Consider the following 21,379-nt stretch of genomic DNA (forward strand, 5'->3'; position numbering starts at 1 on the left):
TCCCCCCCAAAAAAGAGCCTGTCTGTCTCAGCTGCTGGGGTGTCTGAGCCAGCGCGGGCTCGCTTGGGGCCGAAGGGAGGCCTGTGCGGCATGCGCAGTCGCTGCAAGCCCCCATTCCTTGCACTGGATCCCGCGCGTTGCGCGCTCACGCAGCTCGGCTTCGCTTGCGCGCGCACGGGGGCTCGGGAGCACGCGCCCGCGCCCACGCCCCGCCCCGCCCCACCTCCTCCCTCCTCCCGCGCGCCCGCCCGCCGCCGCTGCCGCCGCCGCCGCCGGAGCCCTGTAGTATGGCATCGAGGAGAATGGAGACCAAACCTGTGATAACCTGTCTCAAAACCCTTCTCATCATCTACTCCTTCGTCTTCTGGGTGAGTGGCCGCGCCTGGCCGGTGGCCGGGCCACCGTCCAGCAGTGGGTGTAGTGATGCTCAGAGAAAGGCAAAGGGGGGAAAAATCCAAACCCACACCAAATCTTAGCCCCTTCCCTAAGAGGCATGGTGCTGGGCCAGAACTGCAGGATGACTAGGTAGAGGTTCGGGAGTGCTTAGAACTGCACCCCAATCGGCACCGGCTGCAAAGGGGCTGCCTGGTGGTGGTGACCGCGGATTGTCGACCTTTCGGGGGGGGGGGGGACAAAAAGCATTGATTTCTTTCTTTTCTATTCTTTTTTTTTTTTTTTAAAGCTTTCGGGATTGGGTGAACCTCAGGGGAAAGTTATGGGTTGCTTCGTCTATTTTCCTCTTTGGACACCCCCTTCCCAAGCCTCCTTTACTAGCAGGTTCTTAGCGTCTCTTCCAACTAACCTGTGGCCGGTTGGAAGTGGGTGAGGGAGCTCAGGATTAGATTCCTAATTACTGGCGATTCCCGAACTTGAGGGGCTGCAAGAGGGACGCGCCGGGAGCCTTGTGCCTACTTGGCAGGCGAAGGGAACGAGAGCGAACTGTGCCCTGAAAAAAAAAAACTGGCGGGATTGGAATGGGGGTTGGAGGGTGGGCGCCGCTGTGGCGCAGAGACACAGGATGGGGGAGAGGGTCTTATGTAAACCAGAGGCATCTATGCGCTTTCTAGAGGACTCAAATAATGGGGGCGTAAGACCCTTTCCTTGCTCCCGTCTATCTTCTGGTCTTTTTCTCATTGCATCAACCCAATCCGCAGAGCCCTGAGGAAAGACCCCCACCACTTGGTGACAGCAATTGAACTCTAACTCCACTCCCCAGCTAACCGGTGCTGTTATGGATCCCTGAAGCTCGATGCAGAAGGGTGACGTCAGCCCCTCATCCAAGGCCTCGGGGGGCTGCGTGGTGCACCTCGCAGAGGGATGCGCCCTTGCACGCGCGCTGGAGGAGAAGGAGATGGCGGGGGTGGGGGGGCTGTAGGCTGGAGCCTTACCTCATCCTGTTTGGCAATTCCTGCAATCAGTGCAGGACTGACACTGCAGGGATTCTTTGGGAGAGGTGGGTGGTACCTAAAAACCATCCCCCGTTATTTTTCTTTCCATGTCGACGAGCCCCCCTCCCCAAGTTCCTCATCTCCACATCAAACCACAGGCATTCTTCTAGAGAATGAATGTTTGTTAACCCCCCACCCCAATAATCTGGGTCATTTCAGCTTCCAAGACAGTAATTTGAAATCTGAGACTCCATTGGGAAGAAAAAGAAAACAGTCCCCCCTTTAGTTTCTCTCTTCCCCCCACCCCAAATTAGCCCTAATTTTGGTATGAAAATGGAGCAGAATGCTGTATAAAGGAGGCATCCAGATCTACTTTATGGTAAATCTTGCAATGACCAAGATAGGAGGCGAGATGTCTTAAAAATAAAAATACAAACCAAGCCCCAAACCCCCCAGTGTCTCCTCTACAGACCCCACGGGCATTGATGAATCTTCAGGTCAGGGAAACAGGACTCTGGGGACCAGGCATATCAGAAGCTTTGCAGTAAGATAGGAAAGATTAACTGGTATATCTCGGGCAAAACAAATACGGAGATTGGCTTTACAGTTTGCCCTGAAAAACGACGCAGATTGAAAAAATTTAATAAAGGAATTGGGAGCTATGCACTGATCACATCTTCGGTTCCGTCTAGAAGAAGCAATAATGCCTGCTAGTTCCAAAACTTCCCAGCAGCCATTCCTGGGAAGTGGTATAGCATTGTATTTATTTCTGTAAATTTCTTTATGTTTGGTCCTATTCTATTTGCTGTATTTCGTATTTGTGACTGGAATAAGTCAGATGGGTAATTATTTTTAGCTTCCTGAAAAATTAGGTTTACACTGTATACCTGAAGGAGTGCTGTTCCTTTAGCATCTCCAGGGGCTGGTAAGAAAGGGCGCCTGCAAAGCGGAGGCTTTCCATAGGCACTCTAACCTTTTTCCACCCGTGTAAGCCGATTACTTAATACCCGGTAATACATCGTAAACCAACCACTGCTTTTTATGTCCCCTGAAGCTCCTTGTTGACTGAATTTTGATTTTTTCTACTTTTAAGGTTTCATAGTCTTTAATACATGTTCAATTGGAGCATTATTACTAATTCCAATAGCATTCAATAATCACTAGTGTGAAAGAAATAGGATCATCTCTTTATGAATCTATAGTCTAAATGTCATGCTTTCATTTTTACCTTAAATACCATTTTAAAAAATAACATTTCTTTTTTTATAACAGATTTCTTAAGATGTAATTTACATAACTGATTTATGTCAGGGTTTCTCAACTGGAGTCCCCAGGATATTTTTTCAAGGGATCACAGGTGAAAATCCCATTAAATGGAGGTCATGTCTTGAGATGAGGGGGTCAAACAGGAAACAGGATTAGAAGGGGGCAACTGTTGAAAAATCATGTGAAACATTGCCTTTATGCCATCCTTTTATAAAGATTCTGTGGTTTTGGGTAAATTCATAGATCTGTGCAACCAATGCCTACTCAATTTTAAAGCATTTCCTAAATATTCAAAAAAGAAACATCTTTGAAAACTAAACCTTTTATTATCTTAGCTCTCATACTCAAATTTTTGTTAGTAATGGGCCCTTGAGCTCTATGCAATTGCCAATCTATATTTTCTGTGTTTTTAGATTTCTTGGTTCTTATTATTGCAAATAAATTATATCATATGGTATGTGGTCTTTTATTAAAAGCTACTTTATTCATCCATATTTTAAAGATTCATCCATGTTCATTCCTCTTTGCCCTTGACTGATACTACATTGTATGAATATATCATACTTCTTTTATCTATATGTTTCTTGGATATTTGAATTATTTCTACCTTTTTGCTGTATGAGTAATAATGCTATAAAATTCATATACAAGTTCTAGTGTGGATATATGTTTTCTTTCTCCCAAGAGCATATACTGAGGATTGGGATTACTTGATCACATGGTATCTCTATTTAACTCCTTGAAAGAACTTTTAGACATTTTTTATGCAATAGTACCTTTAACCATTCCCTATGGAAAACTTCTAATTTCTCTAATTATCCTGCAAATAATTGTTGCTCTGAATTTTATTTCTAGCCCTTTTAGTAGAAATTTTATTGTAATTTTGATTTTCATTTCCTTGATGAGTAATGATGCCAAGCATATGCTTATTGGTCATTTGTTTATCTTCCCTGACAAAATGCCTATTCATATCCTTGGCCCATTTAAAATTTTTGGCTTGCTTTTTTAAAAAAATTATTTAGTTCCTGTTCTTTATATATTCTTGATTTAGGTCTCTTCAGACATATCATTTGCAATTATTTTATTCAATTTTGTGGTCAACCTTTTTTACTCTCTTAATGTTGTCCTTTGAAGTATACTTTCTTTTATGTTTACTTGTAATTCATTTCATGTATTTTTTCTTTTGTAGCTCATGCTTTTGTCTAAGATCCTTTACCAAATCTATGGTCATTAAAATGTACCTATTAATGCTATTTGCAAGTGTAACTCATCAGTAATGCAACAAGACACTTACCGTTTCACCCAGAATTATATATGGTATATAGAAGTATTTAAACATTAGTCACAACTTGTGGAATTATTCTGTTAACAAAACAAGTCTTGGGGTTATTTTAGTTAGCCTTTCCTTCTGTGTACAGTCTCTCTCTTTAAAGTGTTCCTCTGAAATGGTGATTTTAACAGGGGAGTTTTGCCATGAGCACTACCACCACATTTGGCAGACTTTGAAGAATTTATATTTTATCTGGGGATAGGATGTTGCTGACATCTAAATGATAGAGACCATAGAAACCACTAAGCATTCTACAAGGCAAAGGAAAGCTTCTTATAAGAAAGAATTAAAAGGTCAACAGTGCCTCCTTTGCACCATCCAGCTTTACATATGAAGAGAATTAGTCACTTGTAGTATTCACACCTTTACTGGAATTTGGAACCACCATATGAATCAAAAGAAGAAAAACATTCTGTGTAGCGTGCCATCATTTCTTTGAAAATGAAAGGTAGGTAGTTCCTTGTGTAAAATAAATATTTAAAATGATTTTCCAGTTAAATGACAGCTCCTAGGAATGGATCCTTTCTTTTCCTTAATTTGTATGTTTTATTTTCAGGTTCATAGAAGAGGAAGGCAAAGCACACATAGGAGTAAGTTATCCTATGCCTTATGTACTAGCAGACAATGCCTAGTATAGTAATCTGTAAATATTTACCTAATGTGTATATGAATAAATACAATTTTGTTAACTAGTCTTGGGCTCCATTATTTATTTCAACTCACCTTAAATTGGAGGTTTTTTTTTTTTAACAAGTGTTATTTCTACTCTACTGGTGGTGATTTAAGGTGTTCCTGACACTGAAGTATGGAAAGACAAACTAGATTACTGTATGAAGACTTGTTTGTATTAATGATTTATTTTGATATTTTATGACCAGTTAATTTGCCATATATTTTGATGTATAGATTATTTTTAATTTTCATTTGTTAAACTTGAATAAAAGAGATATTTTGGTACCTTAGTGATAGTACAGGCATCTAAAAAACAAAAGAGGTATTTTGTGCTCAGGATTAGCTCAGTGGTAGATGATGTCTTCCTTGTAGGCATGAGAATGCAAGTTCAAATCCTGAAACTACCCCCAAATACCTAGTGTGATCCTGGCCACACAACCATTTGGGTATCCTGGTGCCACAGCAATGTGTGCAATTGATCGAGTGCTGCAACCTAGTGTGCAAACGCTGGTGAACATCAAATATGGAAGCACTTCAAGTATGTATAATTTTCTTCTACCACCATCATGGTAGTAAAGAGTATAATAAAGAGAAGGAAGAAAAATTATCTCTACTCTGTGGTAATTTTTTTTTTTTTTTTTGCTTTTGGGTCACACCCGGCACACTCAGGGGTTGCTCCTGGCTCTACGCTCAGAAATTGCTCCTGGCAGGCTCGGGGGACCATTGGGATCCGGGATTCGAACCACCGTCCTCCTCCATGCAAGGCAAACACTTAACTTCCATGCTATCTCTCTGGCCCTATCTGGGGTAAATTTTTTGCTGACAAGGAGAATTTCAGGCAGGAGTTTTAGACCACACTCAGCTATGCTTAGGTCTCATTCTATGCTTGGCCCTGTGCTCAGGAATCACTTTTGTCAGTGCTTGCACACTATATGCAATGATGAGTATCAAACTAGAGTTGACTATGCAAGGCAAGTGCTTTAACTCCTATATCCCATGCTAAACCAGTAGTAATTTTTAAACAAGCAAAATAATTTAATATTTTTTATTTTTCGTTATTTAGGCACTATGCTTTATAAAGTTGTTTATAGTTAAGTTGCACTCCTTTTTTTAGGGGGGGAGCACACCCGTTGATGCTCAGAAATTACTCCTGGCTAAGCTCTCAGAAATCGCCTCTGGCTTAGGGGACAACCTGGAGATCAAACCTCGGTCTGTCTTAGGCTAGCACTTGCAAGGCATACACCTTACCTTTAGCACTACTGCTCTGGCCCCATTAAGTTGCATTCTTAAATATGCTGTTAGTTTTTTGTATTTACAATTTATGCTTTCTGTTAAGAACCAAAATCTTGCAAAATGTGATATTAAATGTAAAAATATTCCCTTTCTCATTTTAAATACTGAATTTGAAGTGAACATCTACATTTGTTAAAACAATATTCTGTGGAGATATATTTTTCATTTCACTGAAAAATTGAATTTCACAAACATTTGAATTCTTTGATTGTACAAAGAGATAATTAGATTATTGATAGAACTACTTACTATTCTTTGATCATATATTAGTGAACAGTACTAATTTTTAATTGGGGAGAATATATACAAATTTAAGTTAATTTTTATTTTTTCATCCAGCAACCTTAGATTTGTGTTAAATCTAAGGTGAAAAATGAGAGAAATGTCTCTACTCTTTATAATTTTTTCAAAGTACAAAATGATCTAGTATTTGTTAAATATATTTTATGTTGAGTCTTTCCCTATAAAGCATGCAAACTTTACTGCTTGCTGCTTTTAACACATTGCCTTCATTTCTAAGTAGCATACTTATTCTAATATAGGTTTTTCCCACTATCCTATTTTAGAGACACTCTATTAGTCTCAATTTGATAGGTTATTTGGGAGGTCTAGAAGTAGCATTATCACTTATTTTTATGCAATAATATTTCATTGTTTCTCAAATCCTAAAATAGCCTACCAAATAGGAACATCCTACTTTGAATTGTGGGAAAATCTGTATGTCTTTACATTTCAAAATTAGTACTATATATTCTTACTATGGAAGATGAAGCTTTATCTTTTTTTCCTACTGATTCATTATATCTGTTCTGTATTGGGAACTATATCTATAATTTATCATTGTATATAGTTATATATCTTTTTATCATATATCATTTTGTTAAGAGCAGTAGTCTGTGATTACACTGTGAGTAGGTAAGCCTATTCATAGTTGAGTTAAGTAGTCTGTATAATTACTTATACAGCTTTTTGTTTGCCCTTTAGTTAAGAAATTTCTTATTTTTAGGAACTGTAATAGTTAGTGTTCTTGCCTTGGTTGGATTGACCAACCTGGGTTTGATTCCTGGCATCACAATGGTTCTCTGAGCTCCACTAGGAGTGATACCTGACATTTTTTTCTTTGATATTCTGTTGTTTTCTTTCTTGATATATTCTTTAATTTTAATAGCATACATTTTCTAGTTGATGCCTTGTAAGTATGAAAATCTTACATTATGTATGCACCTAGATAGTTTGGCTGGGTATAGAAGTTTTTTTTTTTATTTTTGGGCCACACCCTGTAATGCTCAGAGGTTACTACTGGCTGTGCGCTTAGAAATTGGACCTAACTCAGGAGACCATATGGGACACCAGGGATTGAACCAGTGTCCATCCTGGACCAGCTGTGTGCAAGGCAAACACCCTACCACTGTGCTAGGGGCTGTTCTAGTCCCTAGAAATTTATTTTAAATGACCAATTCTTGAAATTTTGCTATCTGTTTTGTACCAGTCTTCTTGCTTTCTTAATTGCAGTATAGATACATTTAATGTTATTCAGATTCTTCTTTTTTTTTTTTTTCGGCCACACCCGGTGGTGCTCAGGGGTTACTCCTGGCTATCTGCTCAGAAGTAGCTCCTGGCAGGCACGGGTGACCATATGGGACAACGGGATTCAAACCAACCACCTTTGGTCCTGGATCGGCTGCTTGCAAGGCAAACGCCGCTGTGCTATCTCTCCGGGCCCCAGATTCTTCTTAAATGCTGTTTTTCTTTTTGTAATATTTTGGATATTTTTATACTTAGCACTCTGAAATTTTTAATATCATGTCCTTCCATTTAGAAATATTTTCTTGAATTGTTTCTTTTTAATTTATTTTACATTATTTTCTCTGTTCTTTGTTTTGATGTTTAGTTGGATTTTAAACAGATTCTCTATAATTTTCTTCCTTTCTATTTTCTATTTGAATATTTTAGTTCTACTTTTTAACAGATCACTCCCAATTTATCTTGGATTATTTAATTTTAAATTAGTTTTCTACCTTTAATTTATAATTATTTTACCACCCTATCTCTGAATGTTCTTTTTTTGGGGGGGTCATTGATCAGGGGTTATGCCTGGCAGGCTCAGGGGATCCTGAGAATCAGACCCAGGTCAACTGCATGCAAGGCAAATGGCCTATCTGCTGTGATATCACTATGGTCCCATGAATGTTTATTTATGTGGCCCCTTACTTCCTTTCTTCCTATCTTTCTTCCTTCCTTTCCTCCTTCCTTTTTTCCTTTGCTTTGGGGACACCCCCAGCAATACTCTGGGACTACCCTTGGCTCTGCGGTCAGGAATTATCTCTGGCAATATTCAAGGGACTGTATGGGAAGCCAGGAATCAAGCTTGTGTTGGCTTCATGCAAGGTAACCACCTTCCATGCAATAATATTTCTCCAGCTCCTATAGCATTTTTCTCATTTTCATAACTTTATTATTTTAAAATACCTCTCAATATCAGTGATTTATAAAAATGTTTCCTTATGCAATTTCCTCCAGATTTCTTTGTTTTCTGAAGAATTACAGGCTTTACAATTTTGATAACCATTTGATATATATTATGTACATATTTAAGTAGAGCACCAGAATATATTGGAAACTACTATCATCAACAGTTTTTCTGTTAACTGTAAATTTTATTATATGGCTAGGTAATTGAGTTTCTAATCAAGGTCAGTTACCTATGTATTTTTCTTTGGTCTGAGCTGTCATTGTACAGAAGAATATTTCAGTCTTTTCTATGGATAAATATTAGGGAGAAAGGCATTTTGGCTGGGAGTATGTATTCTCTCATGTTATATACTTATAGTATATAAGCTTTTCTAAATTCATATTTCAAGCACTGAATCCATATTTACTACTCATTGCTTCAACCATCCTACAAAATATCTGAATCTATGAAGAATTAGGGAGAGTCAAGAGACAGAAAGTTAAATATAATTTAGTTGCTTTCTAAAACAGTCGGTAATTTCTAGTTCCAGTTGTACAAGAAGCTCCTTTAGGGGGACTTTGGTGCAAATATTTCATTCTTGGCTCTTTCTCAGAGCTGCCATAAGATTTGACATTTTTCTCAGATTTCTAATTGTCATTGAGGTGTTCTTCTTTTTCATTTTCTTTGTTATTGTCGGTTACAAAACTTTCTTTGGTGGTGTTTAGTGGAGTTTTGGGAGATAGCCAAGATATGTGGATGTGTTCAATCTATCATCTTTAAATGGAAGTTCTGCATTTCTACAATGCATTGTACTAATAAAATATATACTTGATTATGAATTATTTAATAGATCATATAAAATGGTATAGTTGGCATATCCTAATAGATTTTGACATATACTTTTAAATTAAATCCTTTGGGACAAGAGGAATATTGAAGGATGTAAAATGCTTGTCTTGCATATAGTTGACCCTACTTCAATTCCTGACACCAGATATGATCCTGAGCACTACCAAGAGTGATCCCTGGGCACAAGCTCAAGTGCTGAAAACCACTAGTAATGGTCTAATCCCCCAATTCTTTTGACTCTCAAGAAGTTGGGGCCAGAAAGATAGCGCAGAGGTAGGGCTTGCATTCAGAAGGATGGTGATTCGAATCCCGGCATCCCATATGTTCCCCCTAGCCTACCGGGAGCAAATTTTGAGTGTAGAGCCAGGAGTAGCCCCTGAGCGCTGCTGGGTGTGACCCGAACACCAAAAATATAAGTGTTCATGGTTGTAGTAGGTTTACTTCCTTTTAGGGTCATTTGGTCATCAGGGACAAGAGTTGGAAAAAATGAGAATGAGTCTTTGAAGGATGCTGCCAATTTTTTCTATTCTTCTAATTTATTTTTATCAGGTGTGTCTTCTGACTTATTTCAGGACTTTTTGTATTAGAAGCAACGAAGTTCAAGGTTTGTTATTGAGTGGGTCACTAATGTCAATAGGATGTATGTTACTGATTAATTTTTTCTATTTCTACTATGATATCCTTTCATGTTTATGCTCAATAATCTAAAACTTCCCATTTGATCAACTTCACTTCCATATTCAATATGTCTCTAGGTATGCTTACTACTTTTTATATCATTTGAAATGCATTAAGTACCAAATAGTAGTTGCTTTGAAACTACCTCTGAGTTTTTATCCAAATGAAATGATATTTCTCAATTTTAATTATAGGTGATAGAATTTTAATTTGATGCTACCATGAGTGCCACATCATTTATGACTCATTCATTGCTCAGCATTATAAACAGTTTTAAGTTAGCATCTCAGAAGGTGGTAAGAATTGAAAGTCATTTATGACTTTAAATATATAAAAGCCTTGACATAGATTGCTAAAATCCTACTGAGCCAATGTGAAGCATTAACAAATATTTTTTATGTTTTTCTCTTTTGGTCTTATAGGGGTAGATTCCAATTTGATTATTTTCTTAAGCATTGAATTGCCTCAAGTAAAACATTGGATGGCTGCCTCTAAATTTTTATTTTGTCTATTTAATCTCTCTTGTCAGTATGAAATGCATTTCATTCTGGGTTGAATATTTTAAAAATCTTTCTTGAAGAGCCTCATTATTTATTCAGAAAGGGACATAGAGCAAAATGTAGGAAAGTTGTCTTTTGTTTACTTTCCCTTCTTGGTTATTTGATCAGCTGGACATGTAATTTAATAGTTTGTTGTTAAAATTAAGAATCATGGTTTATAGTGGGGAAGAATTTTAGTGCTTTTTGTAATGTATGGCATTTTTTAAAATCAGCTTCCATTTTAGAAGAAATTACCAGGTGTTTTATATGAAAACACAAGTTGAATCATATGCAGGTACTTGTTGAAAAATTAGGTGAGTTATATTTTGTCCTGTTTGCTGATTAATACTACTTATGATGCTTAGATTGCACATTAAGAGATTCTCCACTAATCTCCCAAGTGATTCAACTATGCAAGTAGTCCTGAGAACCACTGATTCTGAATGTTTTCAGTTTACAAGAACAGACGTGGTTAATCTTGAATCTCCTGGATTTGGAGAAAGCTTTTTACTTATCTAGCTAATTAGTGTCTAGCATTGGATTGTTGATTTGGTTATGCTTTGCTAGAAATAAGAGGTTAGGTCTCCAGTATCTCTTAATAGACTCACGTAATTCTAAGGATAATTTATATGTCATTTAAATTTTAAATTTATTGGGGCTGGAGCAATAGCACAGTAGTAGGGCATTTGCCTTGCACTTGGCTGACCAGGATGAACCCAGATTTGATTTCCAGTATCTAAATTGGTTCACAAGTCTATCAGGAGTAACCCCTGAGCACTCTCAAAAAGAAAATAAAAATTATATTTCTTTATTTTAGACACTGATCTATAGAGTTGTTCATAATATAGTTATTTGTGGCATTCAATATTCCAACAGTAGTTCCTCTACCCTGGTCATCAGTTTCCCAATCTCCCTGAAGCTTGCTCCTTGGCAGGTAGGAAAAAAATTGCTTAATATTGCTTGGGATGACTAAATGGTAATGGAATTATAGAAAAGAAAATTTGTGAACATTGTCATCTCTTAAATGAGGTATTAAATGTCTGTTAAGCTGTTTATCATAAGCTGAGCATTCTGTTGTTGATTTTGTTTGAAGTTATGTGGCTTCTATGATAATTTCATACCTAATTTGGTATATTTATACTTGGAATTCAATATTAAAATTATAGGGGTGTCATAGGGCCACATAAATGGCCAAGCAGTCCACAAATTTAAGGATCTGTGAAGCTGTCCTGATGAGCTTATATGGTTATAGTGGTGCTATGTAGGAACTCTCAGAATGGCCCAGTGCAATCAGTTGCAAGGCCAGTATGTCCATGAGTTTTTCCTGCTAGTTCGGACTCCCTTTCAAGAGGTAGATGAGTTGATGGGGTTGGCAACTTGTGCAGAAATGGTAGAACATGTATGGCTGTCAGGGACTTCTGGAAGTACAGAAATATGTAGGGATGTAGCCTGACTTGGCTCCAAAGGTCCTTGGAGATGTCAGCCACAAACCCAAATCTGGACTATCTGGGGTTTTGGGTGGCTAAGTATTTCTTTAGAAACGAGAAAGTCCTGCCTTTGGTGTGGCAGCAGTTGTAAGGCAAATCTATGTATGTATTCCTCAGGGTGGGGAGGAGGTTGACGGAAATTTTTCTCTCCCCAAAGGATACAAGTGAGCTCAGCAATGAGGCTAGTATTATATGTCATCTCTGACTAGGGAAATACTCATTAGTAAAAGACTAAAAGGTTTATGAGAATACATTATAATAAACTTCTCAGAGTGATTTTGAGGGGCCACACCCAGTGGTTCTCAGGGGTTACTCCTGGCTCCACACTTAGGAATTACTCCTGGCAAGGCTCCTGGGACCACATGGGATGCAGAGGATGAAACCAGGTCAGTCATGTGCAAGGCAAGCTTCGTACTTGCTGTACTATCAGCATGCCCCCACCCCAAAAAAGTGATTTTTATTCCTGATATGTAACTATGTGGTTTATGATGCAGTTTGTTGTAAATAAATTCTTAAAATGAGTGTTTTCCTGTGATATGATTTACAGTATCAAACTAGTTTGGGGAAAAAGTTCTTTAAGGAATATATAACCAATCTCTAGTACCCTTCTCACCATGAAACTAGTTTCTGGCAAGATTTTTGACGAAAATCTTGGAGTTTGAGGTAGTTACTATTCTGGTGGGGAAGTCTATTGCCATTTACATTTGCTCTGAGAATTTAGGAAGATTTACTTTGCCCTCTGCTTAAAGATGCATCATTCAGTATGAAGAACAAAAGGCTGAATTCAGTTCTCTCCAGAATGAAAGCTGTGTTAGTCAAGCACAGTTTATTAATGATGCATGATAGTGGGTTGCTTTGATTAAAGAGGCATGAGTAATTCACCTTGACTGTTTAGGTGAAAATGTTGTGAATTGTCTCTGAAAGTATTTTACCTTAGCAAGTAAGGTTGGTTTACTTTCAATTTTGTAGGGGTAGAATTATAATTTGTTTTCTGAAAAGTGAGTTCTGTGGAAAAAGTTGAATTGTCCTTGAAAATCAAACTGAGATGGTTTATTATTGATCAAGTAGAATAAAGTTGATTCTAAAAAAAGAAGTGAGTTCTGCTAGTTACTAGCTACCATGGCTATTGAATGATCAATCTACTTTCCACTCCTAAGAGTGAAGAGACTTTGATACTTTTATTCGTGCTGTAAGCTTTCACTTCTTGTTAGTGAAATTGTTGCTTCTTTGTCTTAATTAAATCACAGAGGCAGACAATTTGGGTTGAAAATTAACCCAAAGTTGATCAAGAGACTGGGTGGCAAATGCTCCGAAATATGTCTTTCATACCCTCATCATCTCTTGTATTTTTTTCTTTCTCTTTCTTTCCTTTCTTTTTCTTTCTTTCTTTCCTCCTTTCTTTCTTTCTTTCCTTCTTTCTTTCTTTCTTTCTTTCTTTCTTTCTTTCTTTCTTTCTTTCTTTCTTTCTTTCTTTCTTTCTTCTTTCTTTTCTCTTTCTTTCCTTTCTTTTTCTTTCTTTCCTCCTTTCTTTCCTCCTTCTTTCCTTTCTTTCTTTCTTTCTTTCTTTCTTTCTTTCTTTCTTTCTTTCTTTCTTTCTTTCTTTCTTTCTTTCTTTCTTTCTTTCTTTCTTTCTTTCTTTCTTTCTTTCTTTCTTTCTTTCTTTCTTTCTTTCTTTCTTTCTTTCTCTTTCTTTCTTTCTTTCTTTCTTTTTTTCTTTCTTTCTTTCTTTCTTTCTTTCTTCCTTCCTTCCTTCCTTCCTTCCTTCCTTCCTTCCTTCCTTCCTTCCTTCCTTCCTTCCTTCCTTTCTTTCTTTCTTTCTTTCTTTCTTTCTTTCTTTCTTTCTTTCTTTCTTTCTTTCTTTCTTTCTTTCTTTCTTTCTTTCTTTCTTTCTTTCCCTTTCTTTCTTTCTTCCCTTTTCTTTCTTTCTTTCTTTCTTTCTTTCTTTCTTTCTTTCTTTCTTTCTTTCTTTCTTTCTTTCTTTCTTTCTTTCTTTCTTTCTTTCTTTCTTTCTTTCTTTCTTTCTTTCTTTCTTTCTTTCCTTTTTTCTCTTCCTTTACTTTCCTTTTTCCTTTCTCCTTCCCTTCCCTTTTTCCTTTTTCCTTTCTCCTTCCCTTCCCTTCCCTACCCTTCCCTACCCTACCCTACCCTTCCCTTCCCTTCCCTTCCCTACCCTTCCCTTCCCTTCCCTTCCCTTCCCTTCCCTTCCCTTCCCTTCCCTTCCCTTCCCTTCCCTTCCCTTTCTTTCTTCTTCCTGGGTGTTATTACTGGATAACTTCTGGTGGTACTTGGGAGACCAAATGGGATGCTGGAGATCAAACCTCACCATATGCAAGGCAGGCACCTTAGCCATTGTACTATATTTCCAGTTCCACTGTTTCTATTACTGATGAAGTTTTTGAAGACTTTGAAGGTTTCACAATTTCTTTTTCCTATTCTAAACTGTATAACTCACTTGAAATTCTTTTTAATTGTTTTCTTTTGTTGCAGGGTATTTGAAATTAGAACTGTGTGGAAATCTTGCCTTGGACATTTGCTGTATGTCTTCAGACAAGTCACTTGATCTCTCTGAATCTCAATTTCCCCTTTAAAACTTGTGGTATATATGTACACCCACCTCAATGATGAAGTTAAATGAGACATTCCCCTGTTTTGTGAAGTTTGAAATGTATTTTATAGCTTCAACAACTTTACTCTTTATGGCATACACCATTTTAATGGGTTGCACTAGCCTGGTATTATGCCAATGTTTGTTAAATGATTACATGAAAATCATGATACATTGATCAGAACTTTCAAATTTCTGAAAATCATAGATGAGTAACATTTCAGGTTTTAGAGTTTTCTACCAAAGAGATCTGGGATTGCAGCAGGATTTGAATGGATACCAAAAATATGGTAAGTTTGGACTGCTGACATTACCTCTGTTGTGGAGTATTCTACATGAAGAATAAATATAAGCCTTTTGTTATAAATAAAATGAGTTATTTTATGACTTTTAAAAACTTAATTAAAACTAGTTAATATATAGAAAATTATGGCAATACATACAGAGTCTAAGATAGATCTCCTAATATATTAGTTTGCCAAACTTCTTAGAGTTAGTGGACCAATACTGATAAATTATTGTTAGAGTCCATACTTTAGTACTTGTGAACTTTGCCCTGTCTCTCAACTGTGATTTGTCTGTTTCTCATGAGTAAACTGAAGTTGTGTGTGTTCAGTGGAAGAATGTTTTACTCCTGGGAAAATAAAGTGTCATTCTCATCACATTTTGCCAATCATACATAAAATAATTATGATTTACTATTGTTTATATTGACCTTATTTATTTGGAGGTAATCAGTTTCCTCTACTGTGAGCTACTATTGAGAAATAACTACACAACAACTGTCATGATAATGATAGCGAGTGAGAGAAGTAGAATGTCTGTCTTGAATACAGACGGGGGTGAGGAGGAGGGAGATGGGGGACATTGGTGGTGGGAATGTTGCAATGGTGAAGGGGACTGTCCTTTTCTATAACTGAAACTGAACAACAAATATGTTTGTAATCATCGTGCTTAAATATAGGTATTTAAAATAAAATAAAGTAAAATAAAATAAAAAAAACAACCTACCCATGTGGCACTCATGGAAACAAAAGACACTTTGTGTTGTTCACGTTTAAGGAACTAAATGTTGTATTGTTTCCTTAATGGTACAGTAGCTACCATTATTTTTATTAACAAAAATTATTTCCATTGAACATATTAAAGCCAATAGTAAATACATAGTTGTTAGACAAGTAGTAAACACTGAAAACATTTAATTAAGTTGGGAACTAGACAAGGATTTTCAGAATTATGATTTTTACTTTAGCTAGGATATGCAATTATATAATAAATACCATTGGAATAAGAAGAGGCAGATTATCTTTACACAAATGCAGTTTTTGTATTAAAAATAACCAATAGGTTATAACTGAAAGTACTAAGAGAAATTTGTAGATTATTAAAAAGTAAAAAAAATGGGTACTTTTAGTAATTTAGCAATAGCCTCAGAAAGGAAAAGAGAACATTAAATTCTCAGTAGCAATAGGAGTCATAAGTACTTCAGAATAAAGCAAACAGGAAAAACAGGCTCTCTAAGTGTGAATAAAACCAAAATATTACTGTCATAAAATAAGATCTCTATCAATTCAAGGATATCTTTGTGAGTGATGAGATTTAATAAAAAGCTATCACTTTCCTGAAAATATATTAATATTTTAATTAAATTCTTCCAAATTTATTTCCAGTTTGGGCCTATACTTGGCAGTGCTTAGGGCTTACTGCCGGCTCTATACTCAGAGATCATTATTGGGGGAACATATGCACTACTAGGAATTGAACCTGTATAAACTACTCGTAGTGCAAGCACTAGAACCTTATCCTCTCCTGTCCTCCAAAAGAAATTTTTGAGGGAGGGTTAAGAACTTACACAAAATATTTTTTTTAGATTAAGATAACTGAAGTCAATGAATTTGGAGGGGAAAGGGTGTGTCTTAATAGTTATTATAGTATTCTCTTGTACAAACAAACTAATGGAATCTCTGGTTCTCATTTTGGTGCGTATACCCTGGTGAATTCTTTCCACATGGGTGTTGGCAAGGACCTGTGACTTTCATCTATTAGAAGACAACAAAGGTTCCTAGATGTATATGAAATTATGGGCATAATTGCATTAAGAATATAATGTATATCTTGTTGACTCCCTTGCTTTTGAAGAAGCTTCTATAATACCATCTTCTCTAGAGAGAGGGCTGCATGGCAAGAACTGAGGGTAGTTTTTGGCTGATAGCCACATAGAAAACTGAGGCCCTCAGTGTGGCCGTCAGGGAGAAATGAAGTGATGCCAACAAGCAGATGATGTGGAAACATATCCTCCTGCTTTAAGTCTCAGATGAGATTGTAGTCTCCTGACCTTTTGATTGAAGCTTTTAAAGACACTGGAAAAGATGATGTATCTAGGCTGTGCCCAGAGTACTGAACCAAAAAAAGAACAGATGTATGTCATTATAAGTGATACCATGATAAGGTCATTAATTACATATGATTTAGTATGAGTTAAATAATGTAGAAAACTAAGTTTTAGTCTATATGGTTTAGTATAAATGAGAAGGAATATTTATTTTAAATAGGGAAATCTAGGCTTAAGTTATACTGTTACTACTATATGAAAGGAAATTCAACTGGAGTCTTATATTAAAACTTCTTGCTGGTTTCAATGCTTAAATATTAATTAAATCCTCTTGTAAAGAAAAATATAATTTGTACAAAACAGGAGCCAGACTACCCTAGCCAAGCTGGAGACACAGAAGTAATTAGGTTTTAAAAATAATGAGTGTATTTGTTTATTATAAATTTAATTATATGGCAAAAGTTATAATAATATCAGTTGTACTCTATCAAGATAGGTGATATAAGGAGATAGTGTCATCTCTTAGTTAATATTCTTTGTCTTCCTTAAGTTTTGTTAACCAAAGAACTATTAACATTCTGCTGTTAGCTCCTCATTTTAGACTGATAGTACAGTGTGCTAACTAATACTGATACTGGTGAAGGGATTAGAAATTTCCATGTATCACCAGATAGTTAATATTGGTCACAATTGCTCAACTCTGCCATTTTTGATTGAAAGCCTTGTAGACAATATTTAAGTGAATCAACAAAACTATTTTGCAGTAAAACTTTATTATTTTCATAAAACAAGTGGACAGTCAGGTTTTACCCATGGCCTAGATAGTCTTATTAATCCTGTTACTGAGTGTGCCAATGCAAGGAAGCTGTCATATTTAGACTTAAGAATTAGATTTCTATTTTCATAGTCCAAAGTTTCTGCGAGTGTTTAGTAGTGAGAAGGAATCATTCTTCAAAAATTTTAGATTAAAAGCCTAGCATGTACTATCCAGTAAGACAGTTACTTCTCACATGAATGTTGGAAATCAAGTCATGCTCTAAATGCAATACATACCATATTTTGAGGAGTTTATGGAAAATGTAAATGCTATATTAATTACATTTTGAAGTATTTTTTGGATATACTGAGTAAATAAAACATTAAAGCCAAAATTATATACTTTATTTTATTTTGACTGCTAGAAAATTTAAAGTTAGATAACATGCTTGCTAATTTATGTCTGTTTGACAGCCCTGGGTTGAGGAGACTGGAAATTTAAGTTTTATGTTATGAGATCCCTTGATCCCACCCAGCTCATACAGCTGGATATTTTGGAAAGGTCATAGGGATAGAGTTGACCTTGGAGAATTATGAAATTTTGACAAGCAGTGCTTTAAGAGAATAATGAGGGATGTTGGATAGAGAAAGTAACATATGTAAAGAGTTAGAGAAAGCAGAATGGTATCTGTTTGAAACAGGAAAAAAAGTGAGTTTAGTTGCTTAGAAGATGAACCATGTGATGAATCTAAATGAGGACATAATTGTGGATTGACTGCCTTGTTTAAGATTTAGAATCTACTTTGGCTGGCAGAGACAAGGTGACCTGTCCATATTTTTAGTAGGTTGTGGTAGTTTTAAGATCTATGCTTAGCAGTTATAAACTAGAAGAAATAAATTGGTTGTTTTGGAATAAAAAGGCAGGAATTTATGAAAGCATTAACTAGATGAGAACAAAAATAAGTCCCATATAGGTTGGGACTGAAGAATAAAGGACAATGGAATGCCACTTTATGATAAGGTATTTGTAGACAAGTGAGTTGCACCTTGAAGAATCTGTATCATATAAAATAGACCTCATGGAAAAAATAGACCTTAGAAAATGTTAATATGTGTTCCATTAAACAAATGGTTAGTTTGATACACATATGCATTTGAAAGGGAGACCAGCTCTCAGGTTGTTCACTTGTGTTTTGTGATGACAAAAATAGCTCTAGGAAATTGCATACTGTAGCATTCTTTTTCTTCTGATATTTCTAACAGTCCACCAAAATCACAACTAGTTGCTCTATAAAGAGTACCTGACCCTTGGGGCTGGACCAGTGGCACAGGCCTTACCCGTGCTAGCCTAGGACGGACCACGGTTAGATTCCCTGGCATCCCATATGATCCCCCAAGCCAGGAACGATTTCTGAGTACATAGCCAGAAGTAACTGTGGGTGTCATGGGGTGTGGCCAAAAAATAATGAAAACAAAAAAAAGAGTACCTGACCCTTGGTATTTGTTTGTTTGTTGGGCATTGGAACTTGAGTTGATCAGTCTGGTGAGATATAAATAGAGTGGTTCTTTCCCACACATTCAAATTTGAGGTGCAAAAGTCATGATTGATAGAGGATCATAAGGAGAATTGCAGGGGCAATTAGCAAGGACAGAGAAAACCTATATCGGGGTGATAGAGCTAAATGGGACTTTGTCTTTGTCACTGGACTGTGTTCTGGTATGGAAGGATGACTTTTCATGGTCATATGGATGTGATTCTTGTCCATAGTCCTTCCTGCTTAATAGTAAAGTATCTTTGGCTACTTGAGATGGGTGATATTTGAAGTGGTTAAAAAGGCAGATTTAAAATTTAAAAGACAAGGTTGGTGTGGAGATGGAGAGTTGAGGACTTATTTGTTTAATATAAAAAGCATGAAATTATCAATATATTCTTTACAACTGCTCAGTAAGCTCAGAAATCTAAGTGCTGGTGATGCTAAATTGCTTGAGGAAAATAGGTGTTGTGATGTATACAACTAGCAGCACTCATAGAAACCTGAGTTTCCAGTAAGTCTTGCTGAAGGGATGTAAGGTTCCTACAGGGTGGGAACAAGTTATTCAGGCAAGTTACTTATTAATTTCCTTAACAGCTGCTTGGTTTGTGAAGTGAGTTTGATCATTGTTTTAGTTTATATCCTTCAGAGATGTTTAAAGGACAAACAAATAATATAACTGCTTTACATGTTGTACTCCTCCTAAGATAGTTATAGTGCACAAGGGGGAAGTTTGTCTACCAGTTTTTATATTGGCTTAGAACAGGCAGCTCTGAGTGACAGTTCAGCTCTTTTCATTGTTTTTGTGTCATAACCAGTGGTGCTCAGGGCTTTCTCCTGGATCTTTGTTCAGGGATCACTTCTAGTGGGGATTTGGGGAACATATGGGATGCTGGTAATCAAACCTGGGTTAGGAGCATGCAATGCACACATCCTACCCACTGCTTGGCCCCAAGAAGTTATTTTTATTGTTGATTTAGATGTCTTTTTGTCAAAGTATATTAGTGTAGAAGAAGATCATGATGTTACTGCATCCTGTCATTAGCTGCTACAGTGATTATTGAGCATGTACTAAAGGACAAGGATAGTATTAAGCACTTCACACACATTACCTAGATAAATTTTCATAACAACCTGTTGAAGTAGTAATTACTGATCCTCATTTGGAGAAGAGGCAGCTGAGACTTTGTCTTTGGCTTAAGCTTATGTTTAAGTTTCAATTTGTACCTTCTCACCTCCTAGTTATCTCAATGTCTCAGGGCCACCCTTCTCCGTGGTTAGAGGGATTTTTCCATGGGTTAGAATGGTAGTTTTAAACCTTTTCATACCTGAAGACTAGTATAGATAGACATATTTTACAGTATTTGGAAATGATCACTCTGGACATGAACTGGGTGCTGAAGGGAGATAAAGTGATAGACATGATAACACTTCAGCAACAATATTGCAAACAATAGTGTCTAAAATAAAGAAAAATGAAGAAAGAGAAAAGAAAAATATCTGCCTCATGCCAAAGTGATAGCACAGTGGATAGGGCATTTGCCTTGCACGTTGCCAATTCAGGTTCAATCCCTGAAATTCCAAATGGTCCATCAAGTCTGCCAAGTGTGATTTCTGAGCTGAGAGCAAGGAGTAACCAGGTGTGGCTTCCCCCAAAAAAGTCTGCCACAAAAACAGGAGAGGAAGAGTGGGAGGGAAACTGGGGACATTGTTGGTGGGACTTGGCACTAGTGAAGGGCATTATACATACTGAAAATCCTGAACAACTTTGCAATTGTGAAAAAAAAATGTATTCTGAATGATTTTGTAACCACAGTGTTTAAATAAAGTAATTAAAAAAGAAATGTTTCACAATCCATTAAGCAGAAATAGCACTCATTAATCATAGTAGCATTTAGTGCTAGTTTAAAAATCTAAAATATATTGCAAACCCTGCATTAATGGTAATAACTTTTGCTTGGACCAGCAGCAGAGCAGGACTGTCAATTGCAAACCCTGATTAGTGTGTACGCTCAATCTACATTGCCTGGAGGCATGCGCTCTTTGCCTCTATAAGCTTGCCAAAGCTTCACACACAAAAGCAATGCAGAAGGATCAAAGTTTCTGTGGAACTTCAGTGCCAGTAATTATCACACATGGTTTCTTTGTAGAAAATGAAGGGTAGGACCATCTTTTTACATGATTTCCTTTCCTCCCCCAA

General features: G+C 36.8%; 1 protein-coding gene across 1 annotated transcript in view; it reads left to right on the top strand.

Annotated features, from left to right (window-relative positions):
- Positions 1-249: 249 nt before the first annotated feature.
- Positions 250-21,379, top strand: part of TSPAN7 (tetraspanin 7) — a 135,574-nt gene continuing 114,444 nt past the window's right edge. The window contains exon 1 of the mRNA XM_049767119.1: positions 250-368. Within this exon, the coding sequence (XP_049623076.1) occupies positions 288-368 (81 nt within the window). The 5' untranslated portion in view covers positions 250-287. The remainder of the gene's footprint in view (positions 369-21,379) is intronic.

The sequence above is a fragment of the Suncus etruscus genome, chromosome X (genome assembly GCF_024139225.1).
Source record: "Suncus etruscus isolate mSunEtr1 chromosome X, mSunEtr1.pri.cur, whole genome shotgun sequence".
Taxonomy (NCBI): domain Eukaryota; kingdom Metazoa; phylum Chordata; class Mammalia; order Eulipotyphla; family Soricidae; genus Suncus; species Suncus etruscus.